General features: G+C 37.9%; 1 protein-coding gene across 1 annotated transcript; it reads left to right on the top strand.

Annotated features, from left to right (window-relative positions):
- Position 1: 1 nt before the first annotated feature.
- Positions 2–20451, top strand: ANKMY2 (ankyrin repeat and MYND domain containing 2). The gene is made up of 10 exons (XM_042888738.1): positions 2–133; positions 2715–2779; positions 7828–7966; positions 9833–9931; positions 11846–12006; positions 13084–13298; positions 14297–14432; positions 17003–17131; positions 17558–17699; positions 18903–20451. Exons 1-10 carry the CDS (start codon positions 67–69, stop codon positions 19130–19132), a joined length of 1383 nt encoding a protein of 460 aa, XP_042744672.1. The 5' UTR covers positions 2–66; the 3' UTR covers positions 19133–20451.
- Positions 20452–21145: the final 694 nt, after the last annotated feature.

Below are 21145 nucleotides of genomic sequence, written 5' to 3' on the forward strand. Positions count from 1 at the left end.
GCCGTGCCGAGCTCGCCTGGCTGGGCGGCGCCGCCCCGAGCCTGCCCTAAGGGCTGGGGGACCGCCATGGCTCCCCCGCGGAAAGGCGAGTTGAGCCCGGAGGAGAAGGATTTGCTGGGAGTGATCGCTAAAGGTGAGCCCGGCCCGCGCGCCGCCCCGCGCTGCTGCGGGCCTCGGCGGCGCCGTGCGGCTGTTCCCCGCCGGCGGGCGAAGGGCGGGCCGCGTCTCCCTGTGCCCGCCTGCGCGGAGTGGGCTCGGGCCGGGCCCGGCTGTGTGGGGAACCTCGCGTGGTGTGTATGTTGGCGTGACTCGTGTGCATCGGCCTGGCTGATGCGTGCTGAGAAAGCGTCCTTTGAAGATCTGCTTGTCTCTAGCCTCTGGCCTGTCACGCTGGCATACGGGATGTCTCTACAGGCAGAGCCTACTAAGATTAACAGAACTTGCGCTTGGCCGGGGTGTCCTGCAGCTCTTATCACTGACGTAGTTTTATTTTGTGCTTCACACGTGAGTTGCTGTTTCCCCACATCACACTGCCCACATTCTTATTGCTGGGAGGGTTTTTCTCATGTTGGATTTCATGGGCCTGCACAGATAATTTACAGCCCTGTTTGAACATTTGTACTCAGAACGCTATTCTGGAAGTTGTGAGAGCTGTTAGCTGGAGGTAAACTGAAGACACCCGTGTTACATGCGCTTGTGTGTGTAGTTCTGAGCCAGTCTTGTTAACGTGTGCCCCTATGTCAGAGACAAACTGAAGTTCATCACTGACTGTCCTAATATGGTTCAGGATCAACTGATTGACTCACCAATCAATAACCAATTTGAAACCTTAAGTCTTGCAAACGTTCTATCTTACCACATGCTTATAATTAAGGTCATAGAGGAGTTCAGCTTGGAAAGGACATCAGGAGTCTCCTGTCCAATCTCCTGCTAAAAGCTGTCCAGCTGTGAGTCTGCCATAGGTTGCTCAGGGCTGTACGTGATCAGGCCTTGAAAACCTCAAAGGATGGAGACTGCACCATCTCTCTGGGCAACCTCTTCCTCCTGGGCTTATAGTTAAATGTTTTTCCTTGTAGAATCATACAGTTGTTTGAGTTAGATGGAACCCTTAAAGGTTGTCCAGTCCAACTTTCTTGCAATGAACAGAGACACCTACAGCTGTGTAAAATCATAGAATCCTTAGAGTTGAAAGGGACCCTTAAAGGTCTAGACCCTTATGTCTATAAGGAACCTCTCTTTCTTTCAAATTCTGCCTATTGTCTCTTGTCCTCCTATCACACAGCATTAGGAATGGCTCAACTCCAACTTCCAGAGCTAGCCAACCCTGGAACTCTGACATTTGCCAAAGTTGAGTGCCCTGTTTGGAAATCCTCAGGTGATTTTTCATACAGAGCTCTGAATTTGTAAATGCAATTTTGCTTTGTATTATCTGCCCAAAAGTATGCTTTGACAATCATTTCTTGAGGATTTGCTCTAACAAACACCTGTCCTGTTGCTGAAATATTCTTCTTAAAACCACGTCAGGCCCTAAGAAGCTTCTTGTACGTTAAGGAAAAAATTGTTTGAGGGAGCAGGCTAGTTGGCAGTGCCCTCACCTTCAGGCATTGTATTTTGCTGGATTGTCATCGAGGTGACCCAGATTACTGGCTCTTTTCCCTCAAATAATTAATTTTCAGCTAGGAGTAAAACTGAGATTGCAAAAACTCCTGAAAAGTTGCTGAATGATCACCTTCTTGTGATGTAGTGAAGTTAAACGTGAAGCCCTTCATTAAATGAGAGATATCGGGCTTATTTTTATTAAGCAGGCCACTGTTAAAGTAGTTCTACTTTGCTGATCAGAATTGTCTGTCAATTGGCAATAAATTAAATTTCCCAGTTTGAGACTCAGCGTTCCTTAATTTCTATTTGCTTGAATGGCTGATGCATATTGAAGAGACATTGCAGGACTCTTCAGCAATGTCAGCGGGCTTTGACTGAAGTTCTTACATCTTCAGTTGAAAAGGTTTTTGTAGTAGTTTGATTTGTAAAAATCAAACAAGGTACAGCCCATTCTTTTTCCTTGTACAGATTTTTCAGACTTCAATCTACACATGGATTTGTTTTTGTTTCCTGTTTTGAAATGTCAGTGATCAAGTTACATGGTCCTTGTACTCACTTCCTGCCTTTATTCTGTGTTACTGTAAGCAAATTTCATCTACATTAATGGACTTGTGAGGTGGGAAGTTGCAAACCCTGCATTTAAGCACTAAGGGAGATTGAACTTTAAAACATATTTCATTCAGACCAAAAAAGTGAAATGTGATAATTTCCTTCTTTTAGATGTAAGAGATGTAAGGCCTCCAGAAATACAGAATGTGTTAAAATACTCAGTATCATTTTATTCAGTTGTTCTGGTGCAGTTTATGAAGACATACGTCCTGTTCTTGTGTGTGTGTGTAGATCAGTTACTTCAGAAAAATGAATGCTTACTCATAGTGCACTCTTTCAGACTACTCTTTTAAATTGAGACCTTGGCCTTTAAACTTCTAGAACATAATACTGTTCTTTCCTATGCCTCTTCACCAGGTGTGATGAATTTATTGATGCTTAGTTACAAAGGTTTTTATTGTAATCCCAATTATTCCCTAACATTCCCAAATGGGACTGTTCTTTTTCCCCTAATTCTTGATTTCTTATTCTCATCCTCTTTTCTCTCTTCCTCTTTTTAATTAAAGGGAATGTTGAAGAGGCTGGAAGGCTGCTGGGCAGCAAGAATGTCCATGTCAATTGCTTGGATGAGGTATGACACAACTGTGCAAGCGTTGTACTGGCTTTAGCAATTGCAAGACTAGGTCCAAAGGCCTGTCTGGTGTTAAATAACTTTGCAATGCAGACTCTTGGAAGTTAAAATTCCTCTGAAGTTTCCAGCCTGCAGCTGAATAATGAACCTTTGAAGAGCTCTAAGCTTTTTCTAAAGGAAGTTTAATGTTACTTTGTGTAGTGCATGCTGTGTATTTTCTCTAAAGTTACTATGTGAGCTTTGGTGTCTATAAGGTAAGTTGAACAACACTGCAGCAAGATAAATGGAGGCATGCCTGGCTTCTTGTCACCCCCTGCCTAACTGTACAACCCATCTGTTTGTGCAACAGCAGGCAGTGTGAATAAAGAGTTGCTGTCCTTATTTTTTACCCATCTCTCGTTTGCACCTCATCTTTGCAGAACCATAAACAGAAAGAGCAAGCAGCTAGGTCAGAAGTGGAAAACGCTGTCTTTTGCAGAGACAGAGGTGATAGTTTGTATAAAAGACATAATTCTAAAGTGTGACACAAAGATGGGAGGAAATTCTTGAAGAAAAGTCTCTTGTGGCAGATTCATGTCTATTTCCTCTTTGTTCTTTTTACAGGGTTGTTCTAAAGCATACAACATGACTGATGTATAATCAAGATGTTATAATCACAATATAGTCAAGAGAATCAGGCAAAGTAAACAATGATCACAAAAGAGAATAAGTGGAAGAGCTTACCCCTCAGCTGAGCTCACCAGAAGACACCAAGAGAGGTGATCTCCAGAAGAGATCCTTCCCCTCTGGTAGCCAGCTCTTAAATAGGTCTAGGAGGGATGGAGCCTGGCTCCACCCCTTCCGGCAGCACAGGTGAATTGCCTTCAGCTGTGCTCCTCTGGCTGACTTATGAATCGCCTCAGGTGATCAATCAGAGGTTCAGGCCGTGACTCAGCAGTTCCCATACAACTGAAAAATGTAACATGAAAGCAGAAATGTAATTGTCCTGTATGCATGTTGGATCCCTGAATAGTTTATTAAATTTAAATGTCCAATGGCTTGTGTCTGTTCTTGATTAGGTACTTCGTATCATTTTGTGCTTTTCCTGACCTTACCACTTCATAAGATCACCAGTGAGTTTAGGCTAGAAAAGACCTCAGAGCTTAATCTCATTGTCTCTTGCCTTCCCACCACTGTAAGTGAACACTCAGGCTGCTTTTAGGTCCCCATAAAGCCATCTGCTCTCCAGCTGACCTAACCCAATTCTTTCAGCCTCTCTTCACAAATGCTCCAGCCCCCAACCTGGGAGCTCCTACCATGTCTAGGTGGTAACTCTGCTGCACTCGCTGCAGTTATCCCTGCCTTTGTTGTAGTGCAGGGCCAGAAACTACAAAAAATATTCAGGATGGAGCCTCATGAGTGCTGAGGGAAATGATCTCTTCATTACAATGATTACCAGTATCATATATTGGTTATGTTCCTGGGATGCTATTAGCATTTTCTGTACTAGTGACAGATCCATTTTCTGATTGTTTTTAAATACAGTTTACAAATAAAATTTTAAATGTTTATGAATTTCAAAAGCTTCTGACAAACTAATCATGCTCAGATTTACAGTAAATTTTAGGAATCCAAGATAAATATGTTTGTAAATGTGTTTTTAATTTATGAATTTACACAGCGTTTATTTTTGTGCAGTAGCTGAAGTAGTGCACCCATGATGCATTATTAGTGCAACATGTAGGATTACTGCTGAGAGGATATGGTTTATTAATAGGCACCACAGCTGAGTTATGCCTCAGGATATTGTTAAAGAAGAAACAGTATGTGCCTGGGGTATATTTAAACAGCTCAAGCCATGGACTTCCTTCAGTCTCCTTCCTCCCTGCCTCCCCAGCAGTGATAAATGTAATGATGCATGTTCAGATTTATTTAGGATTTTCAATCCAGCAGTTGTCTCATGTCAGCTTTAAATTTTTTTCTGTTACAAATTGTTTTGCCTGTAATGTGTTATTCTAGTAACTGTACATAAATAGTGTACGAAATACCAACTGAACATTAGCTTTGTTATCCAAGGTTGCCACAACTGGAGACTGCTCTGAATGCATCGGTCTTGTTTGCTTCCTCCACTGCCCTCACTGTTATCCTGAACTTCACATTATTACTGTATTACTGCTGTTATTTTTTATTCAATTTTATTAATTTAATAAGTGAGGAATTGGAGCCTTGACAATCAAATGCTTAGATACTGAAAGGAAAGCATAATTTAGTTGGGAGCTAGGAATTCATTTCCTTCCTCACAGTTCTTTTTTACATGAGATAGTCCACAGAATGAGCAATTTTGTTTGCATTTACAGCAAACATGCAAACACAATTTATTAATTTCATGCTCATAACTCACTCTTTGATTTAAAAAATATGTATTAATACATAAGACAGTGTCCTGTTAACTTCTGGTTTGAATGTTTCTAGCTTTGTATTCCAACTGCTTAGGTCTACTTTCTTTTAGATTAAAATTACTGGCAGTCACCAGTCTTTTCTCTATGCATCTTTAGACAAGGGCCAAATCAGATTTCAGTGCCTTTAGTCTGATTTCAGTACGTTTAGTACACTGACTTTCAAAGTGTCATACCTAAAGTTATGCATCCTCCAGTAATTGAGCTCTCCCTGTTTTCAGAGGGGTTTGACCTGAAAAGGCTTCACGCTTTTTCCTTGTTGAAATAATGTTAAGGTTGTTCAGAATCGTAATACAGAGTATGCCAGTGACGTTGGCAGCATTACTTTTTTTTTTCTAGTTTGATAATACTGCTGTTCTTCCTACAATGTAACACGTGTCTTTTACAAACACTCTGCATCTCTGTGCTAGCTACAGAACTGAATGATTTATTGGAATTGCAAAGGCAGCTTGCCTGCTAGTGTATTCTCTCCTATTAGTTATATTCAGTGCAGGGTTTTGCAGTCACTCTGTCTTGCTACTCCAGTGTGAATTTCCATATTAGCAGAAAAATTTTCAAATACATGGTCAGGAGAAAAAGTTGTGTCTTCTGATCTTTTTATGTAGTACTTCAAAATTCACAAACTGAACAAAATTCAATATGTATTAAGCATTCTGTGATTTTAATGTAGGACTTTGACTAGCATAGAATTTCTCATTACTACTGTTAAACAGTCAGAAATATAATGTGTTACACATGTGAAACCAACAACTCAGCAGGATGGCTAAGGAGGAGGAGGAAGAGTGTAACTATGAGAGGTATCTGCACTCAGTGAACAGTATTTCATGTTAGAATTAGTTTGTACTTAGCTGTAGATAGAATGATTCATTCATATATCTATTGACTGCTTTCCAGATCCAGCTTGTAGCATATTTAAGTGGATAAGGATGATCTTACTCAAAAGCTTTAAGGCTGGAAATTCTAAAGGCTTTCACTGAATGAAAGTTCCAGTCATATACTTGCCAAAACCAGGACACAGGACAAGCAGCTTTTCGTACTACTTCTGTTAAGTCAGAGGCATTTTTACAATTTAATTCAAGTATCTAGCTGAACTGGGTTGCGCCAAACTGGCCTCTACAAAGTTTCTGTTTGTAATGTATTATGCACAGTAAGATAGAATGCTTTTCTTTCTATTACAGGACCACAAATGAAACCTAACAAAACCAGTCACAGATTTGTTTCATGAATGCCTCTCGCTTCTCTAATAGCAGTTTGTATTGCAGCGTGTGAAAATATTTCAGATTACTAAAATAAAGTGCTGCAAGAATTGTTTTTAATGTTTTCATTTAGAGCAGGGAGTAATGAAATTATACTGAAAATTGTTGTCATAATTTTAACTTGCTTGATTTCTCTCACCTCTAGGATTTATTTTTTATTTTTTATTTTTTTGGAAATGCTAATTAAAAATCTAACTTTAGGTTTTGTTCTACAGAAATAAAAATACATTAAGGCTCAAACTGACTATTTCAGAACATCACATCACCCTGCATTTATGGAGCTGTGGTAATGGTGTATATGAGTGTAGCTGTGCACGTTACCCTGACCTGCAAGAACAGGGAAGAAAATGTCAGTTTGATTTCTTTATGGGACAGACCAAATCACACGTCTGTGTGTTCAGTGCTGGAGAATGTTTTTAGGCAGTTACTGTGTCTTGGCTGATAACTTACATCCTGACTTTGCATTAAGTGAAAATAAACTGCACATTGGAAAAAAAAGTTTATCAAAGTTGAAGAACGTGAATGTAATTCAGTTTTCTCAGAAAGAGCTCAAGAAGATGCTCCCTGCTCTTTGAGAGTAAGTCTGTATCAACCATTCTTCCCTGTCTGGAAAATTTCCCCTAGGACTTGCCTACCTTTGCATTGGTAATTACATGATAACTCATGGCCTTCCCTGCTCAACCTAATCATTTTTGCTCTGGTGTGGTTTATCAAAAGGCAAGAATTGAGGCTGTGTGGTTGTTAAGGTCTAGTTAGAGCTAGGCACAGCTTTATAAAAGGCATTTAGGGCTCTGGCTGATGTAGGACTGCAAACACGGTGCCACCAGAAAGATAAGTGGGAGTCAGGACAGTACAGTTACCAACAACATGACTAACCAAGGTGCGTTTTAGAAACCACAAATCTTTCTAATGGCAAAAACAATAAGACCCTATTCCTAATTTTACTTATCATTTAATGCAGGAGGAAAAGTAACAGCTTAGGGGCGTGACAGATTTTCTAAAACAGGCTTCTACTGCTATGACAAGCACTAGTTGTCTATGATGCTCATGTCTTACAAAGAAGACTAATGTTTAATTTGTGGGAAATGGTTTTCATTTTTTTAAGACTTGTCTGTTTTCACACATATAACAGTATCATCAGAAAACAGTGACACTATGGAAAGTGGAAATAATGCTGCATGTTAGTAACCCCATTTCTTCATCGACATTGTGTGACCTTTTTTGTTCTTACTCCCTAAAGGTACACGTGCTTTGGCAGGAACTTTCAGTATGTGTGAGCAAGTGAAAATTATCAATGGCATGAGAAACAAGAGATACAACTAATTCTTTTTGCATGCTTCTTCCTTCCTCTCTCTAGCATGGCATGACTCCTCTAATGCACGCGGCCTACAAAGGGAAAGTAGACATGTGCAGGTTGCTCTTGCGACATGGAGCTGATGTTAACTGCAATGAACACGAACATGGATACACTGCCTTGATGTTTGCTGGGCTTTCAGGTAACGTAGTACAGAATTTATCTCACTGAATTTTGAGACATTGGTGTATACAGTTTGACTTAATAAGTTGAAGGAATGCATTGGCACCTTGGTTTGATTAAGGCTTACGTGGCTCATGTTAGCGTGTTGAGAATCATCAGGACAGTGCAATAGAGGAGTTGCTGTTTTTTTCATACAAAATTTTTCTCTGTTCAGCTTTTTGAGGCCTATGGCATATCTGCACTTAGTTCTGTTCGGTCACATGTCTAAATTCACTCTGTAACCATTTTAGTGTACAGTAGGATACATTGTTTAATTATATTCTATTATACTGGAAAGGATACTGCACCATACTGCCTTCTTTAGGACTTTGTGTCAGTAGCTTTTAGTGATACATGAAGCTTATCCAATCAATCCAATATTTTTTCAAACGTTGTCTCTCTTCTACATTATTTTTGCAACTATGTTGTGAGATCATGCAAATTTATTTGTTTTAAAAATGTGTTTTTTTTACTTTTTTTTTTTTTTTCTATTTCTCATCCTTTTTTTTTTTCTTCTTTTTTATTTATTTTTTTCTTTTTTCTTTTTTCATGAGAGAGCTTATAGTAATATATATCTTCTCCCAGTTCAGGTGGAGCTTTGCAATATTCCTCTTGCCTTTCTCGTGTTCCTGATGCAAAGAGCAATAATTTTCTCAAGTGAGGAAAAGGCATTACGTAAAGACAATGTTTATTCCAGAATAAGAGTTAGAATTGGAAATGCTGTATTACTTTAAGTATCTTTTCTAATAGGCCACTTACTTCCGTAGAACCTCCTGTTTGGGAAGATGTAACATTTGTTATCAGGTAGAGTTTAAACTCTGCTTTCTTTCATTGTAAATTCAGAAGAAAAGAAAAAAAAGGCTTTGATGCCTTAAGTGGCTCACAAAGCTGCTCAAACTTTGGTAAAAAGATTTCAGCATTTTGTGGCATTGAGCAATATCCAAAGTGCAGCAAGTAAATAGGAACAAACTGTGAGAGGCTGTTAAATGCCTGCAGCTTTATTGAAATTGCAGGATTTTTACCATTTTCTCCCAGCTGTGATTTTAATCTGCCATCCTGGGTTTTAATGCTTCTTAATGTTGACTTTAAGATCTGTTACCTGTGAGTGCAAAAGGTACATGAGCACTATTGACACAAAGCCTTTCTTTTAAAACCAGAAATATTAATTTTTGTCTACCAGCCCCTTCTTTTTTTATATTCAAATTTTCTTTTCAGTTAGCATGTGCACAGCAACTGTTAAAGCAAAAATAACTTTGAAAAGAGAACCAGCACAAGTGGTGACAAGTGTCCTAAATAGCCTCTAAGGGCACCAATTATGTCATATAATCTTCCCATCAAATTTTAGCTTCATTTTATTTGGTATTTAGCCCAGTCTGAACACCCAGTTCCTGCTGAGGAGAAAGGAACAATCTGTTCCCTTCTCGAAGCTCCTGCTACATAACAGTACTGAGTTTTTTATTCTTAGAATAGCAAACGTTTAGCTGAACTGTCAAACGAGATTAGTAGAATTTGCTTCTGTACTGCCATCCAGGGGGACCAATTGTTAGTGGAATTGTATGTGTGTGACTCCCATAAGCTCTGCAGGGAGCTGAATGTGTATTACAGAGGGCAGAGTTTTACCCTGCGTGAATTTAGTTTCTACTTTGATGTAACCCTGTGGGACTGTAAAGAGGGCGGCAGCAATGTGCATTTCTCTTAGTTAATTCTTAATGTACTTAAAATTATTATTTTTCCTCACTGTTACACATATTAGGTCTTAGTAAAAGTTTGATTTTGCTCTGACATGAAGAAATACAAGTTCTGGTTTGTCTTGCCTAATTCTCCATATCCTCCCCCCCAAATACAGGAAACAAAGAAATCACCTGGATGATGTTAGAGGCTGGAGCTGAGACTGATGTTGTCAATTCTGTGGGAAGGACAGCAGCTCAGATGGCTGCTTTTGTGGGTAAGCTCAAAGTGTGGCATCATTTCCTAAATCCTTAAAGTAAAATGTCAGATTTTGGTGCTTTTTATTGGAGAAATATTGTTTAATGACCTGTTTTGAACTAACACCATTATTCATCATTTTCTTTTTCACATCTCATCCCCTTACCAGAGTCAGTTTGTGTTTTATAAATACCCAAGTGATGGTATCGATAAGAACAAATGCTGCTGTTCTCCAAGTGTGCAAATGTATGCAATGTCATCACTTTTCAAACAGAGGAAACTGGTCACATTTATGGTTAGTCACCTCCTGCTCTTTTCCCTCTGCATGTGTGAGGGAGAAATCTCAGGATCTGTTTGGCACTGATTGATCAAAACTTGGTTGCAATAAAGAAAGTGTTGTCACTGCAGCGTGCTAAGTGATCCGGGGCAAAACATGCAGCCAGGCTTCTTTCTGTTGTTGTGGCTCACTTTTCTTTTTTTCTAAACTCCTTTTTAGTTCTTTACCAACGTTGGCACAGTGCTGGAGATTCCTGGCTTAATATTCCCAAATATAACCCAAATGTAGTACTTCTTATTTATTTCCAGCAAAGTTGTGTGATAAAATATAACCTGAAAAAGCAGTGTCTTTTTCAAAAATCAACTATTGCTTTCCAGATGACCTCCCCAGCAACTAAAAATGAACATCTATTTTCATTTGAACCCAGCCTTCTCATGTTCTTTAAACATCTGAGAACTCTCTCAGAAGTCCGTTAGTTGTTCCAGAAGAAGCTTACCTTGACATTTCCGTTTACATCCTGTAACAGTGAGTTATTGGGGTTTAAATTTAGATCATATCTGCTTTTATTCCTTTTTGGAGAAAAAGATTGCCAGTACTCGCAGCAAATCCTTAGCTATGTACTTAATGTGCTGTAGAAGTCCACTTCTATGCTTGGAATTTGGAGAATGGATATTGTTTTTGAATGTGTTGTTGAACTGGTGAATGGGTAATGATGACTCCAACATAATTTTTGAGAATTCTTTAAAAACTCATTGATCACCTCTGTAAGTATTTCCACACATACTGAGGTAGGCTGAGCATTGGAGTCCATTCTCTTTTATTCTCCGTCCAGTCAACTTTAAGTCATCTGTCTTTGTGTGGGAAGTGAGGATGTTCCCCCATCATTTGTTTGACACTGTGCTCTGTTACCTTAGGACATCTCGTCTAAAACACTTAAGGATTTTAAATGCTGGAATTTGGTTGGTTGTCTTCTGCTGCTGATAAAGGGAGTTAGTGCCAAGATAAATCAGTCAGTTTAAAGAATGTGGCCCTGAAGTACAGAAACTAAATGCTATTTTCTTTCAGCCTAGTAATCCATCATTTTGTCAGATGCAGAAAACAAGAAGAGGATGTAACTTTTCTCATCCTATTTCATCACAGTCCTTTTTTTCTGTTTTTTTTTTTCTAGGACATTTTCCACATGTTCTGTTCTTCTGGTTAATACACTGCTCTCTGTCTGAAATGTATCAGAAGTCACAATACAATTTTTTCAGACTACAAAGTGGACAAAGCTCTTGAGAAATTTTAACACCTGTGAGATGCTATTAGGATAGTTGTACCTCAGAGTCAAAATACTGACTTCTCTTATGGCTTGATTCTGAATACAGTGAATGACTTTGATAAACACTTACTTTAATTCTGGCTTAACAGGGAGAAAAAGGGATGGAATTCTAAAATGAAATGTCATTAAATTGTTTCCTTCCAGAATCCAAAAAGTCACACACCTTACAGAAGAAAAACAAGAGTTGCTTCTTACCAGTGCAAATCATGTGATGCTTAGCTTCCTTGTGTGTAAAGCTCACCTGTGTTGCTTATATTAGCTTGTGTCTCAGATCTTGTTTTTCTCTCATTCATGTTATGGTTACATGATTATTTTTTTTCCTTATGTACTTTTAGGTCAGCATGACTGTGTGACCATCATCAACAACTTCTTTCCACGTGAAAGGCTGGACTACTATACTAAACCACAAGGCTTGGATAAAGAACCAAAACTGCCAGTAAAGTTAGCTGGGCCGCTCCATAAAATTATTACTACCACAAATATGCATCCTGTTAAGGTAGAGTGATATGTAAATTGAACGTGTTTGTTGGCATGGGAACTGGTTTCATTTTTATGCCAAAAGGCACTCAGTTCTCCAGTGAGTCCAGTTAAGATGAAAAGCATTATCCTGTAACTCAGATACTTCTGAGAATGACGTAGAATCAGGCCTAATGTCTAGACATGATTCAAAAGTGAAGCAATTTCAGTGTTCGTATAGGTCAGAATTCCAAAATAATGCAATTAATCAGAGAGATTATTTCTAACATAGAAAAGCATAAATTGTGTGCTTTTCTGGATTTATTTTTTCCTAGCCTTACTTGAAATGGAAACAAGACAATTCCCTACCTTGACAAGTTGTCAGTGTTCTCTCCATGCTTGTCCCAGCATGCATCTTTCTACCTTAATCACTGTTTCACCATAGTAACAGCTGTTGCTGTTTCTGGCAGTATGTGCAAGAAGTGTTTATTTTTATTTCCAAGTATATTTGCTGCTAAAATTTTTTTTTTTTTTTTTTTAGGATTTTTCCTCCTGTGTAGTTCAGAGAAATTAATACACCTAATTTCAAAGACAAGCTCCTTGGGCTTGCTGTCCAAAGTTGGGAATTTGTCAGTGGTTGCCAACCAAGTATCTGCAGCATGTACGAACTGGCAGCTAATTTAGTGGGTGTATGGGCTCTTTTGAAAATGGTTAGCTCAGTGTGTTATCAGTCTACCTAAAGCATTCCAAGTATATGTGAGGTTGGTGTGTTCTTTGAAGTCACTTAAATTATGCAGATCCAGTTTATTCAGGTTTTCAAAAAGGAAATAGATTTTAGGACAGTGTATTGTAGTTTCTCTAAATGTTTCTTCTAAAATGCTTTTAATTCTCCAGGTATCTCTATTTCTTAGATATATATTTTAATACCAGTCTTAATTTTGAGCGTTTCATGCATAGGAACTACAAATACTAAATAATGACACTCAAAAAAGAAGGGGAAGACAGCATAAGACTGCAGTACAGAAATAGTAAAAACTCCACTGAAATTTAGGTACAAAGATTTATCTAACAAGTTTAAAAATACTAGCTCTGAATTGGATTACATTTTTTCTCATAGATTGTGTTGCTGGTAAAAGAGAACCCTCTATTGGCCGAAGTAGAAGCACTGCAGAAATGTTACAGGGTTTTGGATCTAATTTGTGAGAAGTGCATGAAGCAGAAAGATATGAATGAAGTACTTGCTATGAAAATGCACTACATCAGTTGCATCTTCCAGAAATGCATCACGTTCTTAAAAGAGCGAGAGGATAAACTAGATGGATTTATCAAAAGGTATGTATTTCTGCAGAAAGGTCTATGTATGAACTAACTTTACAGATAGCAGAAAAAGGCCACTGGAATAATCGTAGTAGTTGGACTGTCTCTAGTAAAAGCTCTGCCAAGTAGATTTTGAAATAATCCCAATAGCAGTCACTTCAGGGTTGCACTGACTCTTTTTTTTCCAGTGGTATTGTCGTCTCCTGGGGTACGAAGGAAACAATCCTTGGGTTTCAGCTCTGTGCTAAAACTGGCTAGAACTTGGCAATCCCACATACACTGTGAGGTAACAGAGAATTCCATGGTGGAAAAAAAGAGGGAGTGATAGACTTGGAAAAAAGTATTTCTGAGTCCAGTATGGATCATCTGGGAACACTTCTTTTGCCGTCTTGCTCTCTAGCAGTGAGACAGTGAGATTTCTCTTCAAAACACTTAAGCAAGTGAGAACTGCAAAATCCCACTGGCTTTAGATGACACTTGGGTTCTTAAATCATGTAGGCTGAACAGAATGCAGTCAGAGTTACAAAACTAGCTGCCTGATCTTAAAGTAAGTGGCCTGACCTGTAGAGAGGTCATATCAGAGCCCAGTGGGTCTTTAGGTGATACTGAAAATAAATCATAAATCAGTTTTCATATACTGAAATCAAGTTGTTCATCACTGAACCGCAGGAGCCAACCAAATAAATATAGAAGCATCAGGACGATAGCTTGTTACTAAATGTAAATAAAGCAGAATTTTTATTTTAAAGTATTGCTGTCTATTCTTTACTGTTTACTTTCACAATGTGCATTTTTAAATACAGCAAAGAGCTTGGTTACTTGTCCACCTATAGCTGGTTCTCTTTCACTGGTAATGGGAATCTGTAAGCAGGCTTTTCAGAGCGTACTTTTAGCTAAATGTGGGATAGGACAGAGTGAGGAGGGCAGAGTACTGGATGCTGTGTGTTTGTCCTTGTCCCTGAGCAGTTACTGTGTGATTTCTTATTCTACTTTGAATTTTTTAAAAAATTTAGTCTCTTGAAAGGGAGAGATAAAGATGGTTTCCCTGTATATCAAGAGAAGCTAATTCGAGAAAGTATCCGAAAATTTCCTTACTGTGAAGCTACATTGCTCCAGCAGCTCGTGAGGAGTATTGCTCCTGTTGAACTGGTAAGTTTTTTCTATCAAGATAATATTTTCTAACAATTTGCATAGTAAATTCAGCTTAAAATAAGCTTTCTTACTTTCTCTCAGGTTCTTCAGTGTCTTATATTAAGCAAAGGCTTTGGATGTCCCCGAACTTTCTGATAAGCTGGAATTTTATTTTACGTGTTGCAGGAAAATTCTCTAATACCGAATGCTTAAATGCCTGAGCTGAGTCATTTCCTAATTTAATACATTGATTATTTATAGTGTATATGAAGAAAGTGGTAATACATGGTAGTAGAGGAACGTTCTGTGAAGCTCCCTTTATCAGAGGGAGAGACAAGAGAATGCCATCTTCTGTACAGTGTGTATCTGAATTAGGAGATCCTAATTACAAGTAAAATAGCTAACTTCAGCTTTTCATCTTTGCCAACTCACTCTTCAATAGCTTTCATTAGTTTATAATAAATCTTACGCAAGAAGTTTTGTTCCATTTTTTTTTTTAACATATGTTCTCTCTGGTCTCTGAGAGCAAGATATTGTATGTCCTAACACTTGGAAAAACGCAGAGTTTTGTCTCATACTTGGATTATGCTGAGTGAGTTAAAAATAGCCTCCATCTTAAGTGGCTCCAGTGAATGAAAATGTCCTGAGGCTTAATGCAATCCCTCCTGTTTGTCTAAGCCAGAAAAATAAACACAGTGTGAAAACAGACTTTCATGATGCATTAAGAGTTGCTTTAGAGTAAACGCTTTCCTTCCTGTTTCTTCTTAGAAGAGCTTGCAGTCTTTTCTGCTTTCTTCCTTTAGTTAAACTGTATTTCTGTCCATTATGCTAGAAAGGAGATGCAATAAAGATTGAATTTCCTGGAACCCTTGACCTTCAGCACATACAATTACTTGGATTCAGTCTGGGCATCTCAGAGTTGCTGCAGTCATTATAGCCCTGCATGTTTCTGCTGGTCTAACTGTTTAAGGATTTATTTAGAGACAAGGCAACCTGACATTTTCTTCCTTTGTTGTTTACATCAAAATAATCCGTAGTTTATGTTTACCAGTAAAATATAGTAAATCTTATTGCTCCTGTTGTATGGGAAGGATACTGTAAATAATATCTAAATAATAATAGGCAAATAATTGTCTTGAAAATTCCAAGTTCTGACCATTTGGTCTGTATTCTGAGTACTCTGAGTACAACAGTGTATCAGTGCTAAATAAAAAACCTTTTTTTTTTTTTAACTGTGTGCCAACACAGAGACTAATTTGCAAAAACCTGCTGCGTAGGATCTACAAGTTGGTGACTTTGAAAAGACCACTGAGTTCTTGAATGGGATTGAATATTCATTATAGCATTAATTATAGCATTAAGAACAGGTCGTTAATTCACTCAACAGACACATTACAGTGACATTCAAATACAACAACAAAAGGCTGTGGGATATTCCCATAGCAGAATGGCACAAAGAACAGAAGCACAACAGTGAGAGTTAAAAGTGAGAGGTGAAATAAATGTGCATGTTTCAGGTGTTATTTCAGATGAAAATGAGGGAAGTAAAGTTATCAGTAATGTTTGCTAACCTCAGAAGGTACAAAGCTTCTGAGCTTTATTTCCATGTTTTAATGTGACTAAATGCTTAATTTGGAGATCCAGGCTTATAACTTACGCAATTATCTTCAGGACTTGACAGAGCATTAAAAGTAGAGACTGTTCTCTTCACTGAATGGAAATCTACTGCCTAAATGCAGTGACATGAGTGGGGAATATTTACACTTTAAATTATCTAGTTTGTCTGTCCAGGAAAATAACAGGTTTTGGATATACAGACTTAGACAGGCACTTTGCATCGTATTATATTTGTTGCATTTAAATTTCTGTCTGTTGTACCTGAAAGCAGCAGTTAGTGTATCATTTAGCTGTTACTTGGGACTATCCATTAAATGAATCACCGCTTACATCTTAGGTAGTGCTGCTGTTAGTCCTGCAATAATGACACATTCTTCCAAAATCATTTTCTTAAATGTCAGTATTCGTTCAGTTAATGAAGGGGTAAATTCTTTATAAAGGACTTTGCAGCTAATCCCACAATATGCAGTTATTAAAAATCGCCAGTATCTTCGCCTTCACATTTTAGTTTCATTGCTCTGTGCTCATGGTTTTGATTCAGAACAAAGCTACAGACTGTGGAGACATTCTGTGCAGCCACTGATTCTTCAAAATGTAAGCACGTGTTCACAAGCTGAGTGCTAGTTACCTTCAAATAAGACTCATTTTATAAATAAAAAAAATGAAATTTTTTTCTTCCTTTCTACAGGAGCTAAGCTCTAAGTTCACTTTGTATACAAAATGTATATAAATGTGTACTTGCAAAGCTGTGCACGTTACTTGAAGTTGTATGTTGTAGTTTCATATTGTGCTCTACAGCACCTTGAGTGAGAGCACAGCTGGCTACATGGAAGCTTGAATTGCTTTTTGTTGTTTCTCTCTTGTTGTTCCTCTTTGCGATAGTGCTGCTTTTTTACCTGAAACATACTGTACAATTGTGGTATTTCCTGTGTTTTACAAAATTATTCTCTTTACCCCTTCTTGTCTTTCAGGGTTCTGACCCTACAGCTTTTTCTGTACTTACACAAGCTATCACTGGCCAAGTGGGTTTTGTGGATGCTGAATTCTGTACCACATGTGGGGAAAAGGGAGCAGACAAAAGATGTTCAGTGTGTAAGATGGTAAGGAGCCATAAATTGTTTAATGGATCACAAACATTATTGGCATTGAGATGATGAGGATTTTGAATGTTTGACTACTTACTGTGTAGATTTATGAGGAATTTCACACATGCCTACGCTGAAAATGTGCATGTCACCTACTTCTAGGAGAGATGGCTGCAGTTCACAAGTGGGAGTACTTGCATTTCCAAGTGTGTATGTTTAAGGATGAAGAAAGAATAAAATTTCTGTATGTTCAGAGTTAAGCAAAACAAACTGTTCTTCTATAGTTTTATATAGGTTGGAATCCCTGTATGACTTGACAAATGGCTTACAAATGTCATTAAGTAGTATACATAGAGATTTAACTTGCTGCACTAAAAATTTAGGAGTAGTGTACATTTTTCTAGTACATCATGACAAATTGATGGCTGTGGTAACTTTCAGGTGATGTACTGTGACCAGAACTGCCAGAAAATACACTGGTTTACCCACAAAAAAGTCTGCAAGACCTTGAAGGAAATTCATGAGAAACAAGAACTAGAAGCTGCCAAAGAGAAAAGGAAACAAGAAAAAAAGCAAAAGAAAGGTTAGAATTTTTAGTTTCCTTGCTGTCACTAACGTAGCACGAACTGTATCAAAAGGAACAACAGTAACAAGCCTTAAAATCTGTAACAGTTGAAATATTTTTGTTGCCACATAACAACATACTTGCATTCGCTGGAATTCTACTCTTTCATTTTGGAGGTGCTGAATTACACTGCACTGTTTCAAAATCCAAATTTTTAATCAAAGTAATGTGTAAGTTTCACGTTAATCAATTTTGTTGGAGATATTAGGACAAATTGGATAATGTGACAGCAGATTTTTCCTTCCAGCTGTGAAGGCTAATGGAAAGATTAATTCTCCCTTAATAGTTTCTTCTTCAGAATCACAGTATAAAGTTAACTGTGTTGTGTATTTTGAAGGATGGGTGTTAAGGAAGTCTGCGCTAAGGAGGTTGTTAGCTCCATAGCCAATTGGGACCATGGTAGGTTTTGGCAGGGCTGTGGCTGGTTATGATAGTGTTTACAGCTGGCTACCAGTCATAAGAGAAAATAAGAAACCAAAATTAATAATTTCTGAAGGTTTATTTGGCTTTTAACAAAGCCTCTTTCCTTCCAGAATTGCTACAACCCAACCCTACTTAGCAGAATCAGAGCAAAAAGTCATTTAACACTTTTTTTTTTTCTAAAAAAAGTTATTTGAGAAATGAAGTTGCAATTGCTGATTCTTTTCTGTATAGTCAGGTTAGAAAATGTGGGATGACTCATTTAAGCTAAAGTTCATTGTGGTCAACTGTTAATTAGCAAAGAATTTCTTCAGTATGTTATAAGTACTTCTTACGTAATCACATAAATAGCTTTTTTTTTTTTTCCTTACAGAACACCTGTATTCTACATTTAAGTAGCCTGCAGCCATTCTTTGAAAGGCTAACCATACTGTCAGTAAAGCATATTTGAATTGGAAGTTGAAATAGAGTCCTACTCTGCTCCTTTATGTATTAAAAGGAACTGTGGTGAAATTGTGGAGAAATTAATGAGAGCTTTGTGTAGGGTTAGTTTCAAAATAATCTTATGGAAGCTTAAGCAGAACTCTCACGTCTTCGGACTTTTTTGTTGAAGCTTGCTGAAGCCAATCACTTCTGTAACTGATGCAGTTTCTTAGCGTTTATTATTCTTCCAGAGGAAAAAATGGTTTACTTGCCAATGAGTTCCATGTTTACTGGTGATGAGTTTTCTCTTTTGTCTAGATGAAGCACAACCAGAAGAGGCTGGTTCTACAAGCGAAGAACAGTCAGCTCCCAGCCCAGATGCTACCAAAGAAGCAGATCCAAATCCATGGATCCAGACTGCCCAGACAGAAGAAACTGAACTTACCAAAGAGTCAGAAGCACAAGTCCCACGTCCTGACAGCCCGCTGCAAAGTGAGACTGGCTTAGCTGACATTGCTCTTCAAAAAATTCAGGATTCTGAGGAATAGGAAAGCTGGGAAGGGACTGAGTGTTCTGGTAAAATCCCTCTACCCCAGCAGTCATAAAGAAATTTTTATGCTGACCACCTATGAGTTCTTTACAGCATGGCTTTTGCAAGGCTTCCTGTAAATGACAGCATAGCTTCATTCATCTTGAGATGAAATACTGGCTAGTTTGTCTTCAGGTTCTGTTGTAGATTGTAAAAATAGATATTTATTATCTGATGAAAACTAGAGTGACATAGATCCAGCTATATGTATACCAGCTGTAAGCACAGTAAAATCTATGAGCATCTGATCAAACAGCCACTTAAGTTTGGGAGTATTCATGGTTTCAGAACCTGAAAATTATTTTAAATATAATTTTTAAGACTTTTTTTTTTTCCCAAGAGTACACAGAATTACAGCTAAAAGTATTGGGAAGCCAGAACCCCTTTATGAAGCTTTATTTAAAGGAATTCAGTAGCAGTTAAGCTTCTGAAGATACTCATCTGAATTCTCAAATTTTCATGAAATTACTGTAAATACTTTGACTATAAGTGCACAACAGTAGTGTGTGGTGGCAATTTTATTAAGTGATACAGCTGTTTTCTAAGTCTCAGACTGACTGTGAAATGTGTGTGTTTCAAGAGATTGATTTCATTATTTATTTGCTCAAATATATTCCGAGCTTATTAAAGTTTGATGAAGGGAACACCAGTAGGATTTTAACTATTGTGAATGTTACAAGTAATGGTTTCTAAATCTCTGCTTTCTGGTAAAGACGCCTTAGCGCACACTGGGATGTATATGAATGATTTCATAAACATATGAGATGTTTAATATTTTACATGCTGAACCTGATCACAATTAAATGGGACCATTTATAAACTACAATTGGTAAATTGTATCAATGCCATTTATGCTATTGATGTTTCACATTGGCTTTCGACTAAATACTATACTGTAAAAACCAGCATCCCTTAAATGTTATGTTTTCACTCAGTTTTACGTTTTCTCATGAAAGAAGGGAATGTCATGACCTGAAATCCTACTTGCTGCATAAAGATGGTAGAATTTTATATTCTCCAGTTGTTGGATGAACAATATGTTTGGAATACAGCAATATCCTTCAACATAGAGGAATAAATAAGCCACCTTCCACATAGAGGAAAAATGCTATTAATTTTTTACTATTTAATATATTGAACATTTTTGTTTATTATTCTTGAAATTTTAAGAGGATGTATAAATGCAGGGAATGTACCTTTGGTATGATCAAGAGTGTTTTCATTTCAAGGATTAGAAGAATAAAACGTGAATAATAAAGGGAAAGTTTTCAAAGACGAGAGCAGAGTGGCAATTCTGTTTACTGCATCTTTAATGCCTACCAGGACATATGGTGATGTTCCCACTTGAGATCTACGGGCTTCCTGTAGCTCAAGTGTTCAAGTAGAAGGCAGAAAGCAAGAGAGGTGTCTGGAACATAGATATGGAATCATGATACTTGGAGCTGGGAATCAGAAATGCTGCTGGTTCCTAATTCTCTGCATAGCAAGGTCTGACTGGGATATATTTCTCTTCAGTGCTTTTCTGATAGTGCCATTTTTGGGGGACAAACAATTCAGGTTCCCAGAAGTGTCATAAAATCCACCACACAAATTCTGATTTCATTCCACTAGCCAACACCTTTTCTTGGTGAGAAAAGCCTAAGCAACAAGGTAAAGTTTGAAAATTGGAAGTAGTTGTGAAGCACAGGCTACCACCCAGTGGAGACTGTGCTTACATTTGTCCTCATTCTATCTTCAAAAGGCTTCAGAACCATGAACACAGGATGCCATGCTTCTTTTTGCAGTGAATCTCAGAAGAGAGCAAGTGCAATCTAAATGAGGGTCTCAGTGCTTCGCTTCAGCTTTCCTCAGCTGAGATTGTTACATCGTAGACTACCTCTGCGAGAACAGTCAGCTGTAAAAGCACAAAAAAGTTAGGTAAACTAGGGATTGCATACACTTAGTGAATCCTAATGGGTCTTAATTTAGACAG

This window comes from Lagopus leucura, unplaced genomic scaffold (genome assembly GCF_019238085.1).
Source record: "Lagopus leucura isolate 7727_CA_CO unplaced genomic scaffold, USGS_WTPT01 Super-Scaffold_100157, whole genome shotgun sequence".
Lineage (NCBI taxonomy): Eukaryota > Metazoa > Chordata > Aves > Galliformes > Phasianidae > Lagopus > Lagopus leucura.